The 15,187-nt window shown below is 50.4% G+C and overlaps 3 protein-coding genes across 3 annotated transcripts; all 3 read right to left on the bottom strand.

The window, feature by feature from the left end:
• Positions 1-217: 217 nt before the first annotated feature.
• Positions 218-4,298, bottom strand: LOC131213037 (excitatory amino acid transporter 3-like). Its single transcript, XM_058207099.1, has 5 exons — positions 4,212-4,298; positions 1,563-2,296; positions 1,083-1,474; positions 841-1,012; positions 218-771 (listed from the first exon to the last, which is right to left on the bottom strand). The coding sequence occupies exons 2-5, from the start codon at positions 2,267-2,269 to the stop codon at positions 582-584; spliced, it is 1,461 nt and encodes a 486-aa protein (XP_058063082.1). The 5' UTR covers positions 2,270-2,296; positions 4,212-4,298; the 3' UTR covers positions 218-581.
• A 716-nt stretch (positions 4,299-5,014) lies between these two features.
• Positions 5,015-6,185, bottom strand: LOC131216508 (transmembrane protein 177). The gene is made up of 2 exons (XM_058211017.1): positions 6,006-6,185; positions 5,015-5,952 (listed from the first exon to the last, which is right to left on the bottom strand). The coding sequence occupies exons 1-2, from the start codon at positions 6,158-6,160 to the stop codon at positions 5,169-5,171; spliced, it is 939 nt and encodes a 312-aa protein (XP_058067000.1). The 5' UTR covers positions 6,161-6,185; the 3' UTR covers positions 5,015-5,168.
• Positions 6,186-6,541: 356 nt separating this feature from the next.
• LOC131215832 (uncharacterized) lies at positions 6,542-10,399 on the bottom strand. The gene is made up of 11 exons (XM_058210228.1): positions 10,299-10,399; positions 9,946-10,146; positions 8,681-8,858; positions 8,451-8,599; positions 7,843-7,951; positions 7,632-7,735; positions 7,448-7,526; positions 7,220-7,310; positions 6,974-7,109; positions 6,747-6,859; positions 6,542-6,663 (listed from the first exon to the last, which is right to left on the bottom strand). Exons 1-11 carry the CDS (start codon positions 10,397-10,399, stop codon positions 6,542-6,544), a joined length of 1,383 nt encoding a protein of 460 aa, XP_058066211.1.
• Positions 10,400-15,187: the final 4,788 nt, after the last annotated feature.

Below are 15,187 nucleotides of genomic sequence, written 5' to 3'. Positions count from 1 at the left end.
CATCCGCCGTGCATCCGCTTTTGCGTGTTCCCGTCCGGTGTATCCCTCTGCCTCGATCGCACTCGTTGAATGAAGTGTACGATAAATGTTTGATGTGTGCGTCCCTTCCCTGACCCCATTCTTATCACGCCATTTATCACGTTCCCTTAAAGCGATACAATCTCTAGCGCTCGGGTACGGGATTTCCTAGCCCCACTAGGAAACACTCACCCGCGGCTCGGGAAAGTGTAAGAAAATATTTATTTTCCTCTTCAAAAAAGAAAAGCTCGTATAATTACGTTAACGTTACATCTAATGGCAACACACTCGCCGGGTTGCCCGGAAGGCCCCCCGATAGCACCCCGAACGGAGCCCGTATCAGATGACAAACATTTCACTTTACTACAACCTAGTTTCATCTTATCGTAGCTATTGTGCATGTATATAAAACAAAGTAGAACTGAGTAAAAACGAACAAACGATTCGCGTGACGCGCTCAGGCGCTTCAGTCGTCGGTAATAAATTTACGGCGGGCGAAAGATAACGGCCGAGTCTCAATTTCCGGCAATTGGCTCAATGAAATTAGCCCTCCCCGAAACCGTCTACAGTCGGCTGTTCTTATCGATCGGCGTCCCATCGTCGCGATTCGCCAGCTCCAGATCGAGCTCCGTGTGCTGCGACTCGTTGAGGTCCTGCGGCTTTAGGCCGTCGAGGTCCGCTTTGCTGAAGTGGTACACGATAGCGGCTCCGAAGCTATCGCCCAGCACGTTCACCAACGTCCGGAAGCGATCGCTAGAAAAAGGAATGAAGCGGAGCTTAGAATAGAGACCTCCTCAATTTGGCACACTATTGGCGACTTACAGCAACCAATCGACGGCAATAATGAGTGACACGTCTTCGGCCGGCAACCCGACCGTGTCTAGCACCATCACGAGCGTCACCAGACCGGCCTGCGGAATACCGGCGGCTCCTATACTGGCGGCTGTGGCCGTAATACTGATCGCGAGCACGTTACCGAAGGACAGCGATAGGCCTACCGAGAGAGCGAAATGAAAGTGAATCAACATTCAACTCAGGGGTCCCTTGGGCTCCGAGGGTCCTACCTCGCAGTTGGGCGATGAAAATGGCAGCCACCGCCTCGTACAGCGCCGTCCCGTCCATGTTGATCGTGGCCCCGATCGGTAGCACGAACCGTGACACGCGCTGATCGATGTGGTTCTTCTCCTCCAGGCACTGCATCGTGACGGGCAGCGTGGCCGAGCTGGACGAGGTGCCGAAGGCCGTGGCCAACGCCTGGCCCATGTTCGCAATGAACCGGAGCGGGTTTTGGCGCGTGAACAGCAAAAAGAGTAGCGAGAGCACCACGAACCCGTGGAACAGAATGCCACCGGCGACGACCGCAAAGTAGATGCCCAGCTTGCCAAACATTTCGCCAAGGTCTTCGATTTCCAAAATCTTAGACGCAATCAGAAAGGTAACTCCAACCGGCGAGAGCCTGATTTTGGGGCAGAGAGAGAGAAACGGAGCCGATTAGGACGCGATGCACGGAAGGCGCGACGGCGGAACTGGAACGGAAGGCGTACCAAATCACCCAGCCGGTGACCTTCATCACGATGTGGGACAGCTGGAGGAAAAAGCTTAGCACCAACGCGTTCTCCTGCTTCGTGGCCCCGAGTGCCACCCCGAACACGATCGACGCCACCACCAGCCCGAGAATGTTCATGCCCTCGCTGTAACTGCCGCCCACCACCCACTCGTAGATGTCGGGTTCGTCCGGCCGGCCGGGCGGAGGAGTTAGCACGGTCTGGTACTGCTGCAGGCACGATTGCACCAGGTTCGGTGGGAACATATTACGCACCAGATCGAGCAGCGTGTCGACCGTCGTGACGTTACGCTCCAGCGAGCTTTCCGTGGTTTCTTCCGCTTCCCGGTCACTCCCGGGTTTGATCGTAATCACGAGCACGATGCCCAATATGACCGCCAGCACGGTGGTGGCCATGTAGTACAGAACGGCCAGGCCACCGATCTTCTTCGACAGCGACAGATCCAGCGATCCGACGGCGGCGATCAGCGACGATACGATCAGCGGCAGGATCAACGCTTTCAGCATGCGCAGAAACAGATCGCCGACGTAGTTGATGTACATCACATTCCGGGGTGACCACGTTTCACCCTCCGCCGGCACGTTCCGCAGCCCCAGGCCGAGCGCGATGCCGATCGCTACCCCGAGGATGGTAAGTAGCGTGAGCAGGTTGCGCTGCACGAAGCCCCACACTTTCGGCCAGTTCATCTTGCTCGGTCGCGGGTCACGGTGAAACTGAAAGCAAACGCAGACGCTCTACAAACTAGCCGCTTGCTGGCCGGACCACATTCCCCCCAGGTCGAACTGCGCGCCAGCGGGTGACGCAGCACCGGGCGGATTGAACCCGCTCAGGTGTGGATAAAGGGGGCAGCAAGGCGCAGAGTTACCAACCGAATCGCTGGTATTTTATTGCCCTCGCTTGTCTGACAGCTTGTCTTTATGGTCTCTCATTTAGATAAACGCAATCGCTGTAGATAGCCCACAAAGAATGGGCTATCGGGAAGATACCGGCTTCAAAATCCTTTCTCAGATCTCATCAACTCAGCGAGAGTGGCCAACACGCATTCGGGGCGCGCTGATCGCGCCGCCCAATATCGGCGGGTCCCGTTCGAAAACAGGTTTTAAAACCCTTCGTGTGGCTTCCAACCCGAAAAATGGCCCTCCCATCCCGACAGGCCATCTAACAATAGCTGACCCTTATTAAATCAGTAGGTTCTTCAGATCGTCATCATCATCAACCCCATCATCATCGTCATCCTGCCTGCTGTGCCGTGTTTTTGGTCAGAGCGGCCCGGTGGGGAATTCCCTGTCGGGTGATTATTTGGACTCTGTCCGTTTGGGTACGCCATCGTCATCGCCTCTTGCCGGGCGCATTTTTATGGATGCTAATGTCTCTCGAGGAGGAAGCGGACGGGGTGTGGAGCGCCCCCTCGTTCTGGAGCTTCGTTTCCTGTACGAAAATGAGATCGTTTGAATGATGTGCGCTGACGGGGCGTAGGAAGATTCATTGTTTACGCATCCCCTAGGTTCCCGAGCCTCGTGCTTTCCTCTTTCGCATAGATTCGTGGTGCTTCTGGGCAATGTTATGTTTCACTTTTGGCCCGGTCCGTTCAAGGACACCGCTGGATGAAAGAGAAATCGGTCCCCAGCCCCGAGTACGGGAAACCCAAAAACTATCCGAGAATTGCGTTTCGGATAGTTCCTCAAGTGTTTGAAGCCGTCCAAGCGGCCATTCAACTGGACTCTTTACATTCGCACCCAAAGTCACGGTCGGACATGCTTCACACGTCGCTGAGCACGCAATACGGACGCACTTTCATTGTCGCGCCCGGCCAGAACACCGGGCAGCCGGAACCGGATACGGCAGGTTCGTGTGTGACGCGTTACGGTGACGAACTGCGAAATAAACTGGACCCAGTGGTCCAGTTGACGTGATCGCCGCGATCGCCGCGCGCTGATTATGATGGATCGGTCGCCCTACGGCAAACTTCTATTATCGACATCTTCATTAATGACCGTAATTGGCCCGATAAGTCATTCACAGTTTCGCGCCATTACCGGGTTGGCGGGCCAAAGATGACGAGTGTGACGATCGACGGTTGAATTCGATTTGTGTCACGTTTTCCCGTAGCTTATGAGTTGCCGCCACTGGTAAACTGCGCGGGCAGAGATCGTCGATCATCATCTTACATCATTCGCCACAAATTGCCGCAGCCAAGTAAATCGTGCGCGTTTGCGACACAAAGTGGCGGGCCAGAAACCGGAATTGCACGGATCGTGACTAATTATTTATTCGCATTCTCGTTCAGCGGTGATCTTAGACCGGCGCTCGAGCATGCACCTGGGTGGCGGCATTGTTTATCTGATGCCTGGCTACGTATCTAGGGTACTCGCGATCGGTATAGCGTGAAGCTTGGCATTCCACCTGCCCCCGATTTGTTCACTGCAATCGAGGCGCACACCCGGGTCAAGTTTACTTCCTGTTGCAATTTATGCTCGATGAAACACAGAAACACGCGTTGCGTTTAGTTCGCCATTAACCTATCGCCCCTTCATCGTATCGTCCAGCGGAGACGATCAAGCACCTCAAGATACCGCACACGATCATGCACCACGCGGCACTAGAACCCACCGCTGCCCCGTTGCTCACCAGTTCGGGAACAATGTTTGGAACCTTTCACCTTTGAGCCACAATTCCACCACCACGAACTGATCGTCTGAACCTCGCGGTGGTTCGCTGTATACTGAGCCGCCGCATGCCACTACCGTTCCGCTTAAGTCGCCCAGATAATGGGGGCCTGTCCGTGTTACCTTCTTGTTCGATTGCACCTCGAGAGCAGTGTAGGGCGAGCGCGCGCAGCGAGAATGAAACGGAGCAGACAGACATGCAAGGAAAACCGCGGGAACCCCCTGGGGCAGGAACACACCGAAACCGGCTGACGAGGCGCGCACGCCCGCGATTTGTTGCCACGTGCGCGGTTAATTAATTCAAAAATGTCGTTTGATTGTCAGCGTGTGCGTTGAGCGAGCGTCCTGTGGCAAGATTCTACGAGGAAATGGAACTAAACTTTGTGGTCATTGTTAGAGACACAAATTCACGCTGGCGCTGGCCGTTAGTCATTCTAACCGTTAATTCATCAACCGATCGAAGATGACGTCAGGTTGTGTGGGTTGGGAATGAAATCAATCACTGCCGTTGCCGTTTGGCCGTTTGTGTATTTTAAGTGTTTTAACACATGTTTATAGTGGTCTGTGATAAAATGTGGTTTGTTCAAACGCAATTCTATGACCTGTTATCTTTGAAACGGAAACTGAACACGACGTCCAGTGTTTGAACTGGAGGTTGTGGCCAACACAACTATCTGTTGAAAATCGGTGAAATATCATCGGTCATCGGTAAAATATTAGTATTGGAGACAGCGAGACGGTGGAAGTATGGACGCAATCCATGACTTATTTTTCAAACAAATTTCCCCTTTTGTATTTTATGAGAAATTAAACATAATAAAGACAACAATCTAATTGGGTTCAAATCACGACTAACAACTTTTTAACCGCTATTTGCGGCCTGTAAAAAATGCTCAACTACCGGTTTCTTCAAATGCATTTAACTGGTTTCCTCGGTGCCGATGAAATCCTTATAGCCGGATTGGAAAAACTCTTTCCTCAGCGTCAACGGGGCCGCCTTCTGACGGAGCAGGTAGTTTACGTTGCCCTTGGCGGTGTAATAATCATCCCCGGTAAGCTGGCGGATAGAAACGTTTTTCTTCAGCACTTTATCGTAGAACCGCACACCGGCATCGATCATGTTCGGCCCGAGTTTGGCCATCTGCTTGTCCACATCCGTTTCGTAGTAAACTTCCGTCACGTCGGTCGAAAACGAGTACAGACCGAATCCGAACAGCCCACAAATGGTGTACAGAATGAGGCGCAGGCTGCGTGGCCGGGCGTAGAAGTTGCACCGCTCGTTCAGCTGCGATCCCAGGCTGTACGAGAATATCCAGGACACGGTTGGTATCAGCGACTGTATCAGAACTTTGTGCGTTCTCATCATGAGTATTTCACGGGTGATGCCGAAAACCTGCTCATCCTCGCTCAGCACGAGGGCCTGTTCGAGCGTTTTGCCACCCTCCGAACTCCAGTTGATTGGCTGCCCGCGAATCTGGATATCTTTGCGATCGATTTCCGCCACACTGTCGTACTCGTAGTTTACCGGAATGCCCACGTACGCTCCGAACCGCGACTTGAACGATCCGGCGTTGAACACATCGAACCCGCTGACGACGAATGGTTTGATAAACTTTCGCTCGAAATCGTTCAAATCGAGTTGGCTGAGGGCACGCTTGTATCGTTGTTCCAGCTTTTCCGGCAGCATTCTTTCCTCGCCATTTCTGTAACGGGCGAGTTGTTAGGTTTCTGATATCAGAAGTACTGGCCGACTTACTTGTAGCATTGAACGAATTCTTTAAAGTACGAAATGCATATTGTGTGCGGCATGTAGTGTCCGGCGAACAGTCCCACGGCGAGGGTTGATGCCCCGTAGAAAACGAGCCGTTGGCCAGTTTCGGTTAGAAAGAAGGGAACCTTTCCCATCCTCATTCTGTTTTCTGTTTTCCCTGCGTTACTCAACCGGCACCAGTTTGTTTATGTTTCGCTTTCGGACGTTCGAGCTGTCAATTGAAACGTCAAATCAAAGCCACAGTTGATCGAATGTTGTGGCAAGGTATGTTGAATGATTCAAAAGGGCCGTTGAATCGAATTCCACAAAGCACGAAATGAGCGTTTTTCGGATCTTTTGGAACACCATTTACTTAGAAACAGCTTAACGTACGTATTTATTTAATTTATTACGTAACACGGCGTAATTATTTCGTATTTCGTACATTTCGCATAACATATTTCGGACTAAAAAAATTTCTCATGTCAAAAAATTGTCATTCTATTCTGCTGTAGCATCGAGACTGTAGCTCCTGGAGCGAATCATGTTGCCCTGAGTTTCCGCCACAGCCAGCCGTACAGTGCGATGACGAAAAATTCCACCAACTTTGAGAGTGCGAATCCATTTTTTCCTATAAACAAAGACACTGCACCGCCGAACGACACTGTAAACAAACACCGGAAGCCATCGGAACGCCCCACTCATTAATCATCGCTCCATCGAAATTAGCCACAGCTTGGCACATACCGAGTAAATCTTCGTAGCTAAACATCAGCACCCGCCGGAGCCGGGTTTTGGGCTGCAGAATTTCCCAGCGGAGCGAGGCCTTGTGCGTGAACGGAATGCCTCCTTCGGCGGTCCTGCAAAAGCGGAAAAGATCAATCGCGATATGATTGACAGCGGTTCTGATACGATGGCGGTCACGTGCGAGCGCGCTGGCGGGAGAAAAGTAATCAAATGGCCAGGCCAAATACCATTGCGTTTTGCTGAGCGATGTGACGTAGAAGCCGACGTCGTTGCAAGTCTTCAGACAGTTGCAGCCGATCTCGCTGTACCACTCGGGATGCCGCTGGAGGCAGTGAAGTCCCCGCACCGCGCATTGCGGCCCTTCTGCGCCGGGGCCACCGCGTGAAAGGATCGTGGAAATTCCTTTGATTAAAAACCCCTTCCATAGAGCGCACGCCCAGGTCCAGGCCGGACGGTGCCCGGAGGCTACATACCGGCGAACGGATAGAAGTGTGGCCGACAGCGGCACAGCGCTTGGGCACGCTTCGCCCGGCAGTTCATGAGGCACAGATTGCGACTGTAAAGCTGAAACAATTCAACCACAATAATGGCGCCCGGCCCAGAATTAGCTCATCGTACTCGCGGGAGGGCACTCGGGACGTTGTGATAAAATCTTCGCGAGCGGTTCACGGCGACCGCCGTTTCCGGTGGGACTCACTCACCGGCAGCTGTTCGTAGGGCTCGTCGTAAAAGAAACAATTACGCTGCTGTACCGTCAGCTCCTTGAGGCGCCCGGTGGACCTGTCCCGGACAAGAGCCGTCCCGGCCCCGGAATGGGAATGGGATTTTAAATTTGATTAGCCACGGAAATATATACGAGACGAATTAAAGTCCCTCTGTGCTTACACCGTCTCCAGAATACTGTACATGGCCACCAGCTCGTCCGATTCTTCCACGGCGGTATAGAGCATGTCGTTAGTAGCCACCTCATGCGGTGAGTGAATGGCGTACTGTAACTCGCACAGAGGAGAATGGAGGGAGAATGTTCCTTTGAACAATAAATCCTTGCTCAAAGCTGGCAAAGCACCTGCCGTGGCACTGGAGACCGACTTCTTACCGACATCGTTGACCGATACGTGTCCAGCTTCATGTAGCACTGCCTGCTGAACTCGCACAGAATCGGTTGGTCTGGCGGTCGGTCCTTCCCGGAATCGCTGGGCTGTCGCCTGGAGAGTAAGAAACCCCGGACCTCGGTGATGAAATATTCAGCGAATGTCACCATTCGGAAGGCGGAAGGCTAACCCTGGGGCAACAGGACCAGAAGGGAACCACACTGCTGCCGGTGGAACATTCATACACATGTTTGCGTAATGATGTGGAAATTTTTAATTAATTCCCGTCGCTCGGAACTCGGTGACCGCTTTAAGTGCGAAGTAGAGTGTGAACAGAATGACCGGTTCCGATTGCGTTGACAACGAATCAGAACCATCGGGTTCACCAAAAGGTAGTTCGGATGGGGAACAGTCGACTATTTTCTCATTGAAATGCAATCTTGAAGTAACTGCTTACTGACGGACTGGAACCACCACATAAATCACAATCATGGTCTCCACCTGGCAGATCGTTAAAGTTGGACTACGGACAAGACTGGTAGACATCCTGCTGGCCCCCACGGGTAATAAAAATCTGCGCCACCGATTATCTTTATGTGCCCCGTGGACTTACTCGGCCCCCGTCGGCAGGGTACTCTGCAGGTGCGCCAACGGCACATTGAGCGTGTGGCAAATGCCCCTCTCGGTGACCACCCGGCGCACCGGCAGGGAGCTGTGGGATGGTAGAAAGCTGTTGATGGCGATATCATGATTCGGATGCGCCTGAAAGAAGATGGATCCTTAGAGAGCTGAGTTCATCATCGGCGGGAAGTTTGCAGACAATCTGCGTCCCGCGCGCCCTACCCGGCTGATTAGCTCCAGGATGTCGACGTCAACTGCCAGCCGACTGTCGTTGAGAAACCGGGCCACGTCACCGAAGTTTGTGGCCGTCGCTTCCACCAGCGTCTGGACGAACGCGACCAGGTGCGGGCTCCCGAAGGTGTCATTGGTGGCCTCGCCTTCGCTGTTGGGAATTCCGATTCTGCGGAGGTGGGCGACCGAGAAGGTAAAGTCAGCGAATCAGCGGGAACCTGTAGACGGAGCTCCAGAGTGTTCGAAACCGATGGCGATGGACCGACGACAATGAGTGCGATCCTTCTCAACCGGTTCGCCGGGTGAAACCACCGGGCGACATGCCGCCGAACAAGCGGTAATCATAATAAAGTGTCCCACAAAAGATGAAACATCTGGGGTTGATGTCAAACACCGCCACTAATGGCGCTGACGGTTGTCGGTGGGCCCGGTTTTTGTCGGTTTTCCTTCCGGCCGGGAAGTGAAAGCACGCCTGATGCCGGTACCGGTTTCCGGTTGCAACGGGTGTTGTGGTGCGTGAATTGGTTCGGTGCCGGGTGTTGGGCGACTTTAAAGGATGATTTATGGATGTGCCGTCGCGTGCCCAAATACGGTGCTTGAGTTTGATTATGCATAAAGTACGATGCGAACTCGCCGGAAACGGAAGTCGGTAATCCGCACCGTTAAAGAGAGCTTACTGTTTTGATGTGTGTTTTGATGGCAGCGTGACAGTAATGGGTAAACAAAGGCCTCTTTCAAAACAACCGATAAGGAGTATTTTACATAGATCGCTCCCAAGAGAAAAGGGAGTGCTAATTAAAAGAGAATCACATGGGAAAAGAGTCCCAAGAAAGGGTTTTTTTTTAACAACGTCGAAAACCACGAGGACCAACCGTCAAGTTCAAGGGCCCAGCACTGCATATTTCATAAATTACATTTTCGCACCTTATAGGAATTAATTCCACTGACTCTAGGGCACTGGAAAAAGCTAAAAACCGACGAGAAAGAAGGCATAATTCTCTTTCCCGGAATAATTTCGCGCCAAGGATAACGAACTGCCTGCCGTTCCCTTCGCTTCGCTTCGTTCTGCACTGCAAAGGACCGCGTGGAAAATTTGCTGCAGGATTTTTGGCGCATAATAGCCCCCGGCGGACCCCTAGAGGGTGGTCAAGGATTAAAACGGTGGTGGGACCGGCTGCCGCGTTTTTTGTTTGGTCGATTTGGGACCCCCGCCTTATTTCGCCCGCCGGCGGCGGTTATCTTAATTATTGCCTTACCGTTCCAGGTACTGCCAGGCCCGGTCCCAGTCGATCCGGTCGTGAAAGCAGAACGTCAGCCCCGGCATGATGCCGGCCCAGTCGCGGTAGTTTTTGTCCAGCTGGATGACGGTCGGGTTCGCGGTGTACCGAGCGTACTGGATCTGACCGACAAAGACGACCCCGCGCACTGCCGCCAGGATAACGATGGCCCAGAATATCCTGCGGGAAAAAGAAAAGGGGCACAACAATCACGCGCTCCGGCAAAGTCCCCCGTGGACCGGCGTTTGGTAAAAAGCCTGTCAGCATCGGGCAATCCGTTCATCTGTCAGCCACCGGCGTTGGTCAAGGTGAGTGTGCCTCCGGTTGGTTACCTTTCGAGCAGATGATGGCGGCTCTCGAATACATACTGCAACCCGGGCAGGTTCAGGGCGTCCAGGAAGTTTTGATTAAAACTTGCAACCTTTCCCGCCATCCGCGGGTGGTGCCTTCTCGTTGGCGGCCGGGCTGGGTCGAAGAAATTCACCCGGCCACAATTAAGCCTTGCTGAAGCTGACATCGGAATTTCGGGGTTTTTCCAGGGCTTTTCGTGGAGGGAAGCTCACAGAAAAGGATCGCAGCGAATGGTTGGTGAACACAAAAAACCAATCCACAAGTCAGGGGATCTCGTAAATTCTCGTCCCGTTACGGACCGTGTCTTCGCAAAGACTAACTATGCGGTGGATCTGGGGTGTCTAAAGGGTCACAAAACCATACATTAAAGCTAATGAAGATTCATCGACCAGTGTAGGGCAGAAAGGATTAATGATGGGACATAATGTCACACACATGGAACTTGTGCCTTCCCGGATGGCAGAGAAGGAATATTAGAAATTAATTAACTACACCGGCACCGATCAATGGAGTGGAAGATGCTTTACTAATCGATGCTGAAAGCATTGGCACTGTCCTGTTATGGCTGTGGCTTTTATTGCGATACTATTCAGTTCTTTTTATGAGGCATTCATATCTATCGTATCGCTCTAATAGAGTCGAGAAATATATCCCAATACGGCCATCGATGGCCATTAATCTGCAGGGTACTAAACATTAGCCAAACAACAACGGGCAAAGACAAATCGTCCACCAATTGGTGATGAGCCAAAAATTAGAGACAAATTATCTCAGGATCCGAATCATTATCGATACTAATGCACTGTGGGCGGCGTTGTCGGAAATGCCTTTGTCTTCAAAAACGTGACGTATTAAACGGTGTACGAAAGTGGAAAGAATCCTTAAGCAACCGGTATCCTATGGCTCCTTGATGCCTTCGTGCTAGAAAACATGTTTATCGTCGGCATCGTGCACAAGACATGGCGCAAGTCGTTCCAGAATTTAAAGGATTCATCTATTAATGAGATTTGGTAGAAAACGGGTGTCGGGTCTGTGGGATTTTTTTTAATCTTATAAAGATTCTTTTGAACGACTATAGCTTCATTTTTGCTGTACCATGGCCCCATGCCATGGAATTGGCCTTCGAAAGATTTCGAGATAAATAAGAATAAATAAGATTCTATATAACGTCTGCAGTAAAGGCCATCGAATGCCCAATGTAATCAAATTTTAAAATGCTTTTATCGTGAAAAGGGTTCGAAAATCTTTCTGGAGGTTTAAAAAAACTTAAACGGCTCCACCTGAAAATGTATATACCCAACAACAAATAATAAATACATGCTCTTTTACTAGTGTAATATTTATGATCTTGAAATAATTTTCTGCAGGAAACGATTCGTTTTGCTCAATTTCTTTCATCAAAACACGACAATTGCTCAACTACTCGTACGCTAAGATTGAGGACGGATGAGTTTTAAATGTTTCCTGTTAGCTGATCAAGGATGGCTAGATTGGCGATAGACATGACAATCATAATTCACCTTTGACGTTTCTGGGGCGATGTTGAACGAATTGTTGTAAAGTTTTGTAAAATAATAGAACTTTGCCCATTTATTATCGCCTTTGACGCAGCGAGACCTCCAGTAAAGTTAATGAGTCATTACAGCTTTAGACACTTACCTTACTCACCTTCTGGATGGATGTTTTAATTAGATTTCGCTAGCCCAGACCATCAACCCGGGGCCAACCCGAAACGGTAAGCGATAATAAACCAGATACTATTTAAAACTTTATTCACTTCAAGTGTTGGTTGACCAGTTTCATGCTAGTTAAAACCAGGGCGGACAGCGCCCGGGCGGTCGTAATCGTTGAGATAAGTACAATAAGAGCGGTAGGTATCGTGTTTTACCGTAACACTTCTCTATTATGCTTTGTTTTAGAAAAACCATCTACAGTTCGTGATTATGTATCATATATCTTGCCCTGCGCTCTGCCCGGGCCCTATCGGCCACTCTACCTAGCTACATCCTTTGGTCGGTGCTGCAGTGTACGGATTCCCACATTCCCGGGCTAAGAAACAATCTCATTAAATCTCTCTTACAGTTTCAACTTCATGTTCCTTACTTGTCTACCATTTAGTGTTTGGTTGCTCGGTTTTGCTAGCTGGGTTTTGTCTTGCGCTTGCGGTTTGGCCACGCTGCACGGAACGCATCCATCCGCGCGCTAGGCAATCCTTCCCGGGAACGGGAAACAGGAAACTCTGGCGAATCACAATCAATTAACGATGAAATGGCGCGGTGGCTTTGGAAGCGGCCGGCCGCGCCCCGGCCGCTCACGGTAATGGTCCTCGAAGTTTTGATATTTTCACAGTGATACATATCTATTTGCGTGTAGTTTGTGGTGTGTGGTGAGTGAAACATTGTGCAGAGTGACTGGAGATTGGATTATTCGTACTCGATACGCGTTACGATAGTTAGAGATAGTGAAGAGAGATTGAAAAATCGGGGCGCAACCGATGGAAGGCTAAAAAGCTACAACGTTTAACAACGGTGAAAACGGTCTAGAGTTTCGAACCATTCGAATAGTGGACGATAGCGGAAAAAGGGTGTTGGTACGTTTTCATAGACAGTTTGAGTGATAGAAAATGGTAACAAGTAACAAGTGGCGCGTGGCGCAATAGACGACGATAGTTGAGTATAGCTTAAAACAGGTTCAACATTGGACACACCAGAGGTTGGAGATATGTACGCAGGTGAGGTGCGTTGTTAGGTGAGTTAGAAGTAGAGCTTTGCTCCTAGTGATAAGTCGATGTCGGTGATTGGTGAAATCGAGCGAGGTAACGTGAGGTTCGGTGACGGTTGCTCCTTACTTTGTGTGCGCTGCCTTTGCCTCCCCGTTTGCTAACTGGTGTTTGAGTGGTGAGTTTATAAAAAAGTGTCCTTAACGTACTACTTCCCATCGTTCCGCTCTCAGGATCAGAGTTCTCCAGGAATAAGGCTAAGTTGCTTAGTTGTTGCTTAGAATTGTTTTGTCTAGATATCGAGCTACGCTGCACTACACATGTTGTGACTCTAGAGTGACACGATACGTTGGTTCCCGGTTCAGCTACAGACCACCCCGCTCATCGGAACGTGCCAGCTATGTACAGACGGGCCACCGCACGGTTATAAAATCCATTCAAAAGGTACGTCTTATTACTAACTGCAGGTCCTCCTTGGTGGAGGGACGCTTGGTAGTTTATTATCGATACAACATAAAACGGACGCAGGACACGCACTAGCACTAGGGTCATCTGTTTTTTAAACAATACATCAACTTCACTTCCCGGATTTCCAGGCCCAGTGGAGCGGGTTTTTGGTGGAGGGAGTTTTTCGCCAACAAGACACAACATGGTCCCGTGTCAGTAGTTACACCGCGTGCGTCCAGGTTAGTAGTTAAAAAAATATATATCTAGTAAGTTGGCTCTATTGTGTTTTTGTTCTAGTAAAATACGTTATACACTTGTTCCACCATCTTTCCGGCCCCATTGACATCGTTGAAGGCTACGATTACGTGTGAGAGAGTACATCTATTGACATCCATCGATTGAAAGTACAAATCGCGCAATGTGGCGTTCTCTTATTTTGTGTTTTGTTTTTGTATGGGAGCCAAGGAACTAATGGTTAATTGATGAGTTATAATTAAGGTCAGGATCCACCGTAAAGATACACAGGTACGCACACTTTGAACATCGCTGATCGATCGTTAGGTCTACAACGGAAAACGAATGAATCGGAGTTGTTGCTCAGCAGTGATTATTGTCTATTTCTTTAAGCCGGAAGCCGGCACCTTGGAAACCAATTGAATCAAGAGGCGATAAGGTGAAAGGTCCACAGTAGCATTGTTAATTCAGAAAGAACTAAGCACAGTGGATTGGCGGAAACAAAAATTGGCCTAATTCGGTCCCCTTTCAATTCGATTTCTAAGATCAACCCTCGTCCGACAATCAACGAAACAATTGCTCGCTAATTGGTGGACAGTAACTTTGGAGTTCTAACCTTTTCCTGTTTTCTCGGCCTTCGTTGTGCGAAATTTCTTCGTTCCCTCCCCATTTGCCAGGAACGTCGTAAATAAAACCCCATGATCCGAAACCCAAAGCAGATCGGGATCCATCAACATGGCACCAATTTTCAGTACTTCCATTCGTTCCGTTCGCTAATTACCACTCCTTGCACGCTCCGACTTTGGAGGCTCGGCCGCTTTTCCGCAAGTGCCACCGGTTTGCCAGATTTGATTTGCCGTTTCTCCAAAGAGGCGGATGGGCCACCGTTCTGCTGCTGCTGCTGCTGTTGTGCTGGATAAATATTTACACTCGAAATTAAGCCATCATCATCACCATCGAGCACCCTTTTTGTATCCCGGTTTTGCGGTTACTAAACGCCAAAGACACGGAAGGAAGATTAACCTCGTTTTTCGTTCAAATGTTGCTATCCTTGTTGGAGCTTCTTCCGCAGATTGCTTCTCCGATTGTTTTGCTGTCCCTTGCGATTCAACCACGTCAGTCAACTCATCAACAACACGTCTCGGGGCGTTTATCGGTTGTCACCACCCCGAAAAGGGAGCACGAAAACGGCGCCTATTTTGGGATCCAAACCGATCCGATTTGCTCAACAGGAATTCGCACGCAAATGGAAGACACGTGACACGGGCCACTGCGTGCGAATCGGTCCTCCGGCGGAGTCGCTTCGGCTCAGAAGCGTTCCTTCGTCTCGGCACTCCTGTCAGCGCTCACCGGTGGATCCTTCGTGTCATCACTGTCGGTCGTCGGTTGGTCGGTGGCGGTGGCGACGTCCCGTCACGTTGTGGAAGCGGCGTTGGCACCACGGCGATGGTGGAAAAGTGAAAATTAATT

This window comes from Anopheles bellator, chromosome 1 (assembly GCF_943735745.2).
Source record: "Anopheles bellator chromosome 1, idAnoBellAS_SP24_06.2, whole genome shotgun sequence".
Classification (NCBI taxonomy): domain Eukaryota; kingdom Metazoa; phylum Arthropoda; class Insecta; order Diptera; family Culicidae; genus Anopheles; species Anopheles bellator.
Note: the sequence above shows the minus strand (reverse complement) of the source record. Positions and strands in the feature narration are given on the sequence as shown.